The following is a 13,002-nucleotide window of genomic DNA, read 5'->3' as shown; positions in this document are numbered from 1 at the left end:
AAATTGATAAGCCGTGAATTCAGTCGGCGAATGCTCACGGATGTGATAGGTTGGGCTGGTCGCTGGTTCCGGAAAGATCATAGGGGATCAACCGCAGCCGCAGCTATCTTGGAAGTGAATCAGTCTCAGACACACGGCACCGAGTGGATCCTCTGGTCCAAAGTACGAAGACGATCCTCAGCGTGAACGATTGGTTGATAGAATACGTTGCCCTGGATGGCCTTATTCAGCGTTATTTGATGTTGGGAAAAAAAGGTGATGAATACTTTTTTAACAGATTACATGGTCAACAAAGTTGGTGTCTATCGGAATAGTCCATGGCTGACGAAAATTCAGTGTGTTCAATGTAAGTACTATGATCATGAAGCGAACGGCTGGGTAAAGGTCATGCTAGAAAAGAAATCAGCATTCAACGTATTCAATTTCTACCGTTTTAAGTGAAATGTTGCTGTTACGTCGTAGTGTTTGGTTAGCACTTCGACTTCATGCATAAGTAGTGACTGAGCTGATGACAGGCAAATTGAATGTAATCCGTTGATCATGTCTAGGTTATAAGTTCAGTAGAAACGTTACCGAGACATAACAAAACGGTCTGCTAATATAATCACAATTGAAGTGATTACTACTCCTGTAAAAGAAAGTAGCAGAGATTTGTCGTCTTATTGTATAAAATATTAGGGCTTGTTTCTGACGAGATTCAGTGATCCAAAATATGCACATGGTAGGATCAAGTCCTCTCCTGGTTTTCTTTACCTATGTAGGACTGAAATATTAAATTTAAACATCAAAAACAACGTAGCCAAATTATCTGTTTCATTTGACCACAATTCGGATGGGTTTCGATGATCGGTTCTGTCCTGTGAAATATAGGATCCGCTATCTTTTCGGCTACTGCCTCTCATGCCAAGAAAGGAAATCAAGACATACTTTTACTTGAAATTAAAATATCAAAAATGTAGTACTTTTCAAGAATACAATATTGTGGAATATTGGAAAATGTGAAATCCCCTGTTTTACTATTTCATACACAATTTTCTTAACATATTATAACGGAAATAATTGTAATATTCAAAATAACGACTTTTATAGCATTTCAAATTTATAGCACCGTTTCTTCCAAAGAAGTGCGAACAAGCAACACAGTACTGAACGCTACATAATAAACGGGCACCATCACGACCTGTCAGCTGTGTTTGACACATTGCGTCAACACGGTGTTTTTGGTCGATCGGTCCGTAAAAATCCGCATCGCATTCACGGAAAAACAAAAATGTACGGCGGAAAAACTCCCCAGGAATTGCTTTCGGGGTCGTTCTCTAAGACCTGGCTGCACGATAAGTGGGCCCCGTTGGTGGGTGGTGCGTTTGGATTTCTTGGCGCGTGCTACGTTAACTATGGCACTGGTCGTCCTGCTTTCAGCGGTAATGTTTTGCCTCGCGTTTAGGGTGGTTGTGATGTAACGTTCCGTTTGGTGGAATGAATCTCTAATCTCCGGGTTTGTCTTTGCAGGTATTCAAAAGCACATTGCAGCTATGCTAGCGGTCGGTGCTGCTGCCACCATGGTTGACAAGTGGCGCAATGCGTACTTTGCCGAGAAAGATGCTACCCTCCGCCACTACATTGAACTGCATCCGGAAGATTTCCCCACACCTGGTAAGTAGTAGCTATGGTATCTGTTTGTGCTTGTTGCGCCGCCTGAACCAACATGCTAGGTAATACTTGCTTTCCTTTGCTTTCAGAACGCAAAAAGTTCGCCGATGTACTGGAGTACTGGCAACCCATCCGTTAGGTTTACTTTCTCGTTACATTGACCCGTGTTCAATGGAGTGGTTCTGCTGGTGACTAGTGTGTAGCGTGGATGTAAATAAAAAGCCCAAAAAATCACTACTCAATCCACTCGCATCTATAATCAAGCTACATAAACTACACGGGCCTAGATGGAATCGAAATGGCAGCCGGATAATTGTGAACCACCCATATAAAAATCGAAAATCGGCAAAAGAAATTGAAAACCAAAATCAACAACGTTTTATTGCCCAGTCAACAAACCATTAGATCTTTGCTTGCCATACCGTTGGTAAGTAGCATTTATAAAGAATCGCATTTATGGCTACCGTACCCCGAGTGCGTGAAGGGAAGCGATTGTCCTAATTGCTGAAGAGCTCAATTACAGCCATCGTTTGATTGGTGGCTTCATTGGCAAACTTGGGGTCATTGGCCGAACGCGTGCTGGAGGATGTAACTCCGCCCGGCTCATATTCTGCACCCAATCGGCAGCAATACATTGCTCGATGGTCCGGTTCTTGCCGGACACTTCGCAACATCGTCCCAAATTCAACGATCCGAAACAAATCGTGACGACGATCATAAACGAGATCGTTAACACCAAACTTGATAGCATCTTTTTTTCTGCCTTCCTTTAAATTAAACGGCAAAACGGAATGCTTTCTTTCCCCGAAGTCAAGAGCATCGATATGAAAAGAGCGAACATAAACAAGCAACGGGTGCGATCCTCCGCTGTGACGAAGATTACATCTCCGCTGTCTTCTTTGGTTCTATGTTCGCCTAGCAAAAAAAAAAATGGGGGAGACGCCACATAAGTTCAGGTTGTCCGGTGCGTACGCGAACGCACAATATACACGCATCATGCTTTAGCGGAAGATGCGTGCGTGTGTGCGTATCCGGGGTCTAGGGAGGAAAGGCGAGGGTGGGTGCGTATTCTCCCATTTCTTCTTCTTAATACATTCTCAAACACGACCGTGATTCGCTCTGGCCGCGATGTACACATGATTAGTTCCAGCTGAAACAGGCACGGCCGGCCACCCCACCGTTTGGCAGACGACGCTCGTAGGTTGATGAACTCGCGCCTCGCGAATAGAAGCAGCACGCGAAAGATTACTGACCGGGCACTCAGGAAACGGGTCCTGTCGGGGTACAGATGGGTACTATTTTCTTTGACCGCAGATGTGGAGCTTCCGGAAGAGGTGGTTGGATGTAACGAAGAAAAGGAGAGGAGGCTCAAAAACCCTACAATTGCGGTTACACATGAAACATACCCATCGCGTATGGAGCGAATTGAAATTTAAAACCCATTGCTTGCGTTGCTTTAAAGGCACCGCACCGCTCATCGTTGCGCGCCACGAACGACCGTGCCTGCCACGCGGTCATGTGGAGTGAAAAGCATCACCAGCGGCAAGATTAACTGTGGGATGCCTTCCCAGTGTGCGGATTAAATCGTACGGCTCGGTTAATGTACAATTTAAAGGCACATCGGTAATCCGGTACGAAATAGGGTTTGCTGTATTGCAATCGTAAAACGAGGCGCTTTTTTTGTGTGTGTGGCAATGGTGGCCTCTTAAGGCAGCGATTTTAAATGCCTCCCGTAGATAGAGATAGACACCAGTGGGCAGTTTGAATCGTGACGCTAACTATGAGAGAGGGACATGGTGGTGGCTGGATTATTGTAAGCTAGAGAAAGAAGGCAGCGATTGTCCGTCGTTTTTCAAGGTGAACTGCATTCTGCAATAAAACTTTTTACAGCACCTTTTGATGCGAGTGCACCGCTGTGTGTAAAGGCAGAAAGCATCTGGTGCTTAAAATTTCATTACATTCGGTTTTAGAGTTTTCGATGAACTTTGAAGCCTTATTGCAATTATAATTTTATTGCTGTATATAATTTTGAAGCATTTAGATCTCATATTTTGTATCCCCTTGTATCTGCCTTTCTGGTTAGAGACGTATAGTACATCACATTTAGCCTCGCTCACTTTAACCGCTCTACCATCGATGCAACGGGAGCATAGCGAATCGCCCGCTATCAAATGCATGCACATGCAGCGGCGAATAATGGTTAAATTTAGCTGCTCCCCGGTAATTTCACTAGAGTGCAAAGGCCAACTCCCTGGGGCACGATTTATGGCGTCATTTTTAGCAGCATTCCTTACCCGAACTCCCTCACCTAAGTTCTGATGTATAACCAGCCATTCCCATCCAGCTTAGCACAACGCTCCAGCGAACGTTCATCATGCCGGTATATGAGCAAGCCACTAGCCAACGGAAAAGACGCTTAACTGATTTACTGCAATGCAATGTTATGCTGCACCGCAAACGGGGCTGTTTCTAGGGAATTCGATTGAAAGGAATGCCGTATTTTTAGAACCCAGCAGAACGGCTAAGAATTGTGAGCTGGTTCTGGCTGTCGGGACAGTTGATGCCAACATTTATGACCTGGTGTGATAAATCTTTCCTGAAAAGGGTGTGGTTTGCTTTTTAATATCTTTATCCGGTTAGCCACACAGCTGTAAGAAGTGGAAAGAGGAATATTTTCATATTCATATTTGTTTTGATTCTTTTAAACAACGCATGAAAATCAAGTCTTTGTAATACATTTAAATTTACAGAAAAAATATAAAAAAGCCTGAAATGATATTGCAACATTAAAAGTCAAAGCACAAAAAGCAGAGGACTTTTGGACAAGAAGATAAAGCATTTCGACCAACAAATCCTGATTTGCTTGTGAGATTCACATTAATTTGGAGAAAGATGTACTTTATTATATTCACCTAGGACGAGGTGATAACAGCACCGGTTTGCCCATGACAGGACCGGGGATCAAATCCCATGCAGACCGTCTACTCGTACGCAGGAATGACAATAAAATCCAGTTTCGGGTAAAATCAAGTCACATCAGAGAAAACCCAACCACCAAGACCAACCGTCGATGGCAGAGGGTTGACCTTTAGAGGGTGGAGTGGCAAGGAAGCAAAATAAGTCTTCATTTGAAGGATCCACAAAAAACGACTTAAAATACGATTACAAAGAGGTAAAATAAGAACTTATGATCAGTTGTCAAACAACGTCTCCCAAAGGTTCCCCAGTATCCTCCCAAAAACTTGGTTTATCAACTTTAATTACAAAAACAAAATATCTGCCTTGATCGATGCACTTTCCAGTTGTACTATCTTCCTTTGGCAATAATTTTGAATCAAAGATAGGGCGTTGTTAGAGTTTGCAGTGTCCGAGTTTATGTTCGAAGCACTGTACATCGAACCAGCCACCAAGAAATGCAAATTTTGTGAACACCTCGTCAGACGCTTCACCGTTCATGAACTCCTTTGCGACGTTTGAAATTCAACACCGGCTCAAACTCGTGCTCTAATCCTTGTCGTCCTCGGTCGATGATAGTATCAAACGTATCATTAGCAAAACCCGTTAACTACCCGAAACGATACGGATCATATTACGCGCGGAATCTCCACAGAAAGCCTTCGGAAGCACACAGCCTCCTTTTAACGCTTGGCAGAGCCCACATTGATGAATACGCTTGTTGACACATGCACTTGCACTCGCCGCCACTCACGCCCTTTCGAGTGCTTCCCGCAGACGTGTTCCTTGCATTCGCCATCTTTTGCCAGCCACAGCCTGTGGAGACAATAATTCCTTAATTTATGACATTGGCCTCACGCCGTCATAATTCACGAGCAAACGCATTCCATTCGCCGCCATCAGCGCCAGATCGTCGATTGCACTCAGATCGGCTTCGGCCTGGTGTTAGGACGACGATTCCATTATTCATGATCGGAATCGTACACTTTTTCTTTGCTGTGTTGGCTGACTGCTACAAAAACTTGGAAGGTTGGGGGTGCAGCTTATAATTGCACGCATATTCTCTCGCACACGCACACACCTCAGCACGGAATGTGACGCGGAGGAGGGTTACTTTTGGGCCAATTGCAAAAGAATTTTCCAGTTCCAGTTCGGTGCTCGATTTACCGCCCGAATGTACCCGAGCGGTCGCTAAAAATAGATTGCCACCATTATCCTCCCAGCTTTGGCAGGGTTCCTCTGTACCATTTGCAACAGTTGCCAACTGCATGAAGAACACGCTCGCTTGCGCTCTTTGCCTGTGGGAAGTCGTCCCAGAAACTCCCACCCACGGATTGAGGCACGCGGGATTTCAAGGTTGCAGGCGTGACTGCGTCTTCTGCGCGAAATCGACTGCATCGTCTGCAAACGCGGTCTGTGGGTTTTCTATGCAACAGCACACTTACTTCTTGTTGATCTTCTCGCGGATCAAACGATCAGTTATGGGAGGTTGCCTTGATTACGGCTTGCTTCCTTCCACCATTGTGAGCGATCCATGCTGATCTGGCATCCAAAGCGAATCGAAGTAATCGGCTTTTGAAGACGATAAGAGTTTTATTTCTATCACGTTCAACATATTCCATTTCAAGGATGTATTATCCTATTCTAAATTATCTGAAGTTAGCAAAACTAATATAAAATTAATCCTTCCCAGCATTTGCGAGCGTCCCTGTTTAGGACATGCATTCTTAACCAAATTTCGTTCGTAAAAATTCGACAACCTCCGAATAGCCATCGTGCCGTACAGGATACGCGCACTCAAGCACCTTCCGAGCAGCAACAGGCAAGACACTAAAGCCGCCGAAAATCCGCTAATTTATTGACGCTACCGGAATTTACTCCGACCCGAGGCACCGAAACAGGAGCTTAGTGTGGCATGTTTGGCTGTCTCGTCGATGGCTACCGAATTGTGTAGCCATACACCTTCCGTTTGTGTTTTGTTTTTGTCCAGCATGTTTCGTTGAGCAGCTGGGCAATTTGGTGCCAGACAGGTTAAAAACGGTAGACATTTGTTTGAGTCCACGATTAAAGTGTTCGTTATGTTGGTTTGTTCTTGCTTTCGTTGGAGTTTTCGGTAGGTTTGTTTGTTCGTTTAATTTCGACGGACCGATCGAGAGCTGCATGGCTTGCAGTACGGGGGGTTTTGTATGTGTCTGGACCGAGGATCGGCCCGTTCGAATGTGCGATTGGGCTGACGCGAACAGCGTCAACCGGTGGCGGCCATTCGGTGCTAATGAATGTGATCATTAAGACGTCGCTAGCTACCGAAATACATAAACTATTCACTCTTGTTTTCTTCGTTCGACAACATGGACAAGAGGGTTGCTGAGTCGGACGGGCTGAATGGCCGGTACACATCGACACGGAGATGATGTAGGAAGCAGAAGATTGAGTTGGGTTTAACGAGGGAATTTACGAAAAAAAAAACACGAAAAAGATGTCGGTTGTATATGGGAAAAAGGAAGATGTGGTAAGACGTTCTGAAGCCTTGCTCTAAAGATTAATATTGGTTGAAGAACAAGGAATTCATTTACTTTGTATTTTTTTTGTGAAAGGCTTCAAAGCCTTTCTTAAAGATCAAAATAATATTATTCACAATTGAGAAAAAATACAAACAACATGCTGAACTTACTTTAAATGCATAACATCTTAATCGAATTTAACTATATTGAAGTTTCAGTATATTTGGCTCACAAATTATGCCATCAAATATACATGGTTTCGATCCACATAAAGGAACTTTTGCATCACTCTGAAGCAGTTTTTGTTTCAGGTGAAAATAGGAATATTACTTACGTCTACAATAAAGCAGTTGAAATAATCACAGAATTTTAGGGAAATAATTATAAAACTATATAAACGTTTTCCTCAGGGCCGTTAGATCCTTTTTGGCCACCAATTGAGTAGCCAAGCAGATTTTGCGTCAATTGCGTCAAGAAGAAATTGCGTCAAGAAACCCTGTGATTGTTTAATTTATGTAACCCCTTTTACTAAATTTTTCTACCAGTTGCAGAAGAAGCTTAAGAAACAAGGCCGATATAGTTCCACTCGGACAAAATATCAATACTGATAACTTGTAGATCAAGTCAACATCTCTAATGGTGTTAATTGCCGAAGCATCCAAACATGCTTCATACAGAAAAGAATCTTGATTGATTTAATTGATACTCCTAGAAATGCAATTAATGTTCCGTTACTTGTCCTACTAATATATCTAATCAAACAGCTTAAACTGCCAAATGTTTAAACAAAACCAGTGAGTTCCGCTACCCGGTCGTATGATCAAGCGGTCACCCAACACACCGTCGGTTGCATTTTAGCGATCGAAAGCACTAGAAAACAATATCAATAACAATTGCAGCCGCTCCAATCGCTCGTATGCAAATAAATCGGAACCGATCATGCAACACACGCCTGGCCACATGTCCGCCACAAATGGCCACTGGGCGGGTTCGGCTCGCACCAGCGAAAACGTCATACAACATCGCAAAATCGCCGAACGCGCGGGGTCCACTGATTGACGGGCGTGTGTATACAATCAATTAGCAACCGTTCGGTGGTGAGAATTATAAGGGGCTCAAACAGGCAAACGAAAAAAAAAACGCGGTACACAAACGAAGGAAATACAGCAACCCCATTCCTCACACGAGGCCTCGCACGGGACGAAGGACGGGGCGTCGTTCGCCATCTTGAGTGGTGAACCTCGAGCTCGCCCAACCCTTAAAACCCGCGTGCTACTTTCACTCGTGTGGAAATTGATAAACAAATCACTCGTCAAACTGGGGTGGTGTGAGATTTGTAAGCTGTTCTTTTCGTTTTTCGTTCTTTCGTCGTTCCTTATGTTTAATATACTAAGCTTCGCGGAAGAACGAGAAACAACAGACACCGACCAACCGTTTATTGCTGACCCCAGATATTGCCTGGACAGCATACCATCGGGTGTCCCATCGGCCCATCGGCAACGAAGACTCTCTCGTCCCCCTGGTTGGCTTAACTGATATCTGACCGAAGAAGGTATGTGAAGTTTACTTTCCTTGGCGTAGCTGATGATGACCTCATTTCGCAGCTGGGGAATGAGTTATATGACACTTCAATTTATTGAAGACCAGTACAAACAAACATTCAATTATGTGTCTTTATTCTTATGCCGGTTGTGCATCACACAAGAATGCACCATAAACAAGTAAAGGTGCATTAAAACAATCGAACGTGCCTGCGGATGAAATTCATGGCGTTTGTCAAGCTCGTTTTGAATCAAAATGCATCGGAGGTTATCACCTAAAGCACACAATGGTATTGCTTACTGCATCAAAATTGTCACCATAAAAGATTGTCAGCACTCTGCCAGCAGCTTCTCTTTTTCAAAAGCTCACCTTTTTAACGGCCCAGTTGAACGGACAACCGCGCAATATTAATTCGGGGTAGCTATAAAAGCATTCATAAAATCGATTTCGGTATCCTTTTTCGGGGGGTTTTCGGTGAAAAGAATACTTTCCACCAAACGTCAAGCCTCCAAAAGGCAAATGGAGAGACTAATGCGCGCTTTAAAACCAATAAAGTTGAGTATTTGCATAATGCCAACGTGGTACAGCGCCGGTTGCATTTTGTCTCACATTTTAGCGCATTGTTTCCGCCATTAAGCTTCACCCTGCGTGTTTGGCTAATAACGTTTGGCTTGACCGACGACACGGCGTTAGAAGCGACTGATATGAGCGATAAATGATGGGAGCCAGGCCGGTTACGATGATATGAAGTTCAACACCGGTTCGTTGAGTGGTTTAGTTGTTTTTTGTCACTTCTATGGTTGTTGGCCACAATGGTGCCTGTAGTAATGGTGGGAAACGTATATCAGGAAGAGCAAATTCATCTTGAAAGATGCGGTTGTGATAATTAGGCGATCTTTTACGAAGAATCATTTAAATGTATAAAATTATTCTAGCAGAAGAGCAATTTTCTTACCTTTATCGCCCAATTGTCCTCTCTGTACACTCATCGAAAAACAACGACCCGCAAAGATAAGGAGCAAAGTAAAAATACGAGGCAAGGATCCCTGATTGCACCAGCGTTTGTGTCTGCTTCTGGTCCAACATCATCCTCCATCCGCCGCTTACTATCGTCTGCTTCAAAGGATCCTCACACGATGCAATCGCAAGGGTTGATTTCTTGTTTCGTTGCTTTGCTTTCCACTGCAACCATTGCCATCCCTTGCGGAGTGTTTGCGAAAAGTAAAGATACAAAAGTGGCAAGAGAAGAGAGAGAGAGAGAGAGATTAACAACAAACTGTACACAAATTCGACCTCGCGCTTGCATGCCACTGGTTCTTCCGTTCTGGTCCGTTCCGTTTCGGTCCGAAGCAGTTGTTGAAGCCGATTAAGCTACCGGTTTTTAAACTCACCCTTGCGTATACGGTTCCAGTTCCACCAGTTCCACCCCCACCCTTTCTGCTACTTGTCTTAATCCGGCAACTCCCCATCTGGTCGGGACGCACTCATTTTGTCATCGCAAGACGGGACGCGCCTGCGATCGTATCGGAAGGGCTTTCGAAGGGCACAAGTGCCACGGTGCCCAGATGGGGAGTTTGTTCGTTCGGTTTTTCGTAAAGCGGAAAAAGGCAAAAAGTTAATTTGAGCGTACCTTTGCATTACCCTCCGGGTTGGGTTCGTTACGCGGCCTATTATTTGCCGTTTTTCTGTTACATTCGCCCGGTCGAAAGGGAATCGCTAATGCAATTGGCCACGGAAGAGCGAGGGCGAACAACGGCGAACACACATAAGTTACGCGTTAAGGTCTCTTTTCAAATCCCGCAACCCGTCGCCTTGGTTGGCCCTTCTGGATAAGAACACTCTGAAGCGATGGGAAGATTTGGAGTCTGAAGGGCTCGGCAAAGCAGAAACCTCGAAGGCCACAACCCGTACAGTGACCCTGACAGGTTGGTAGTTAGCAGTGGAAGTGTATGATGATCGCTGGCTGGATCGTTTTCCACCCTTTTAAATCTGCTACCCCTACCCCTCGGCTGAGGGATTTGCTGATCGTGGTAGGGCTTTACCACTGGGCCTTACATGGTATTATCCAGTTCGGCAGACAGTACTTACAATATGATGAGCACCAAAGTATGAAGTTTTTGGTGCAAAGACCAGAAGCATGACCAGAACTTTTGCTTGTGATAAAAATATTAAATCCTAATAAAATAATTCTAAATGTTACAGGAAGCACAATTCATGCTTACTGGTGTATAAAGAGATTTTAAAATTAAAAATGTTCCCAAGTTGCCAAGCTACCTTTACCCGGCAATTGTCTTACCGGAAATATTCGCCACAGTTCAATCAAACTTACTAAGCATCGCGTCCTATTCGATCTGCCCAGCCCGGCGATTAACAGGTTGCGAGATAATCCTCATTCTCGAAAGCGGAGCAATCAGACTCCAAACTCGCTCAAACACCGCAAACAAAAAAGCATAAACATAAAAATAAAGCAAAGCCAGAAACACCTTCTCGATTATCAGGAGCCCTCCGGCAATCAACGCCCCGATGATCGGGCGTGTACATGTTTGATAGAAGGCGAAAATTGCGACCTCCAATCCGGACCAAAGGCTCGCGTCACGTCACGTACCTCCGCCAAAGTACGCCATAAAATGTGCCTACCTTAGAGAGATCATTTTCTTTTAACACCAAGCGGTCGCTTTTGGACCCAAAGATTCGTTCTGGGTGGAGGCAGTGAACCACTTTAGAAAGGCTTTTTTCCTTCTTGGAGGGAAAAATAATTATCTTACTACCTGCAGCCTTCCGTGCCAGCAAAAAAAGCCCCGGTCACTGCTCCACAAACACGAAATTTGGGATCCGTTTCGCTCGAGGGCATTTGACGAGCGGGCTTTGGTTGGGTTCTATGTTACGCTTTTGTCTTCTTCGGTTCTGTAGTTGTGATGAGTAATTTGTTCTGTATTATTTGGCCTAAATTCGACCAAAAGAGGCCTTTGTTTTTTCGCTCCCCAAGCGCACGATCCGATCCGATTGGACTTTCTTGGGTGTACGGTGGCACTCGTGAAGGTACATTTTCCTTATTACGCTTTTTCCGCTCAACATAGAACCATACTTCCCTGCTGGGATGGGTGGTGTAGTTTTTGTTTTTATTTTTGCAATCTCTTCATGCAGTTACTTTCTTAATTTATTTAGTTCGTTTTTTTCACTTTTGAGCTATACAGTGCCTCTTCTCGTTCACGTAGATAATTTTTGGGAGATTTTTCGTAAGCCACAAGTTGGTCGGTAGAAACGATTGTAGTTGGATTGCCTTCCGGCCTTCCGAGCCGAACGGCATCGAGGTGTTATTATTTTTGGAAGCTGTTGCCATCATTTCTGGTAGCGTCAAAGTTAATCACGATCAGCACCGGTAGCGAGTAGGAAGCTTTATTTTAAACTTTTTGCCCCGTCCGCAGGGGAAAGCAATTCGCAAAAATTTGTTCTACCTCTTTTTTCATTTTTTCATTTCGCAATTTAAAGGTGTGGTTTGGCTTGTTAGACGGTCTGGACAAAGAAGGAAAAGGGGGAAGGAAATTAAAAATGCATCACGTCGCTGGAGATGCTTTTTGCACCAACCTGGAAACAGGAAGTTTCGCATAAAAATCGAAATTAGAACCAAATTGCTTGAAACAACTAAGGTTGGTGAAGTGTTAACATGCGTGACATACAGTGATGGACAGTAGCATAAGCTCAGTTCATGGTTTAAAATCGCAAAATTGAGATTTTGGTGTCGATTTTTAACGAATAAACTTAGTTTTATTTTTGAAAAATTTAGTTTAAAATGTTGTTAAAACGAACCATTGGACCAATCTAGACTACCCTTTTGTCATTCATTGAACCAATCTAAACTATCCTTTTGTCATTTAGACTTTTATTACGTTTTATTCATAGTAAATGATTTGTTAATTTTAGAGCAAAAACATAATTGATACAGAAAATTAAGGTGTTGATGATGCTTTTGCCAACATTTGATTTGATCATACTTAGTAGAAGTGTAGAAAACACTAGCTGAAAAATCGGAAATAAAAGTGGTGTTATGCTATTGTTCGTTACTGTAGCTCATCATTTTTCTTTTGCATATTAAGAAAAAATCTTAAGTTATTTAAAACATAGAATACCCTTATCTATAAAATTTTAAATCCTTATAAACAATCTAGAACCAAAAACATAATACGCTCTAAAATCCACAAAATCCTTTTACTATTTTTTTTCAACCCGAGGAACGAGACCACATTTTGCGCCAAAATTCGGTACCCAAAACCATTCATCCATCTCCCATTCCACGGGGAAATCGGCTACAATGTTGTCAATCTGGGGTGAGATAATGATCTGGCGAAGGCTTCTG

At 43.5% G+C, this 13,002-nt stretch overlaps 1 protein-coding gene and 1 long non-coding RNA gene across 2 annotated transcripts; both read left to right on the top strand.

Moving 5' to 3' along the window:
- Positions 1-6: 6 nt before the first annotated feature.
- LOC118504449 lies at positions 7-785 on the top strand. Its single transcript, XR_004905304.1, has 2 exons — positions 7-346; positions 439-785. It is a non-coding gene; the product is annotated as an uncharacterized LOC118504449 (long non-coding RNA).
- Positions 786-1,190: 405 nt separating this feature from the next.
- LOC118504448 (NADH dehydrogenase [ubiquinone] 1 subunit C2) lies at positions 1,191-2,012 on the top strand. The gene is made up of 3 exons (XM_036038941.1): positions 1,191-1,421; positions 1,510-1,653; positions 1,740-2,012. Exons 1-3 carry the CDS (start codon positions 1,271-1,273, stop codon positions 1,787-1,789), a joined length of 345 nt encoding a protein of 114 aa, XP_035894834.1. The 5' UTR covers positions 1,191-1,270; the 3' UTR covers positions 1,790-2,012.
- Positions 2,013-13,002: the final 10,990 nt, after the last annotated feature.

Source organism: Anopheles stephensi, chromosome 2 (assembly GCF_013141755.1).
Source record: "Anopheles stephensi strain Indian chromosome 2, UCI_ANSTEP_V1.0, whole genome shotgun sequence".
In the NCBI taxonomy this organism is placed as follows: domain Eukaryota; kingdom Metazoa; phylum Arthropoda; class Insecta; order Diptera; family Culicidae; genus Anopheles; species Anopheles stephensi.
Note: the sequence above shows the minus strand (reverse complement) of the source record. Positions and strands in the feature narration are given on the sequence as shown.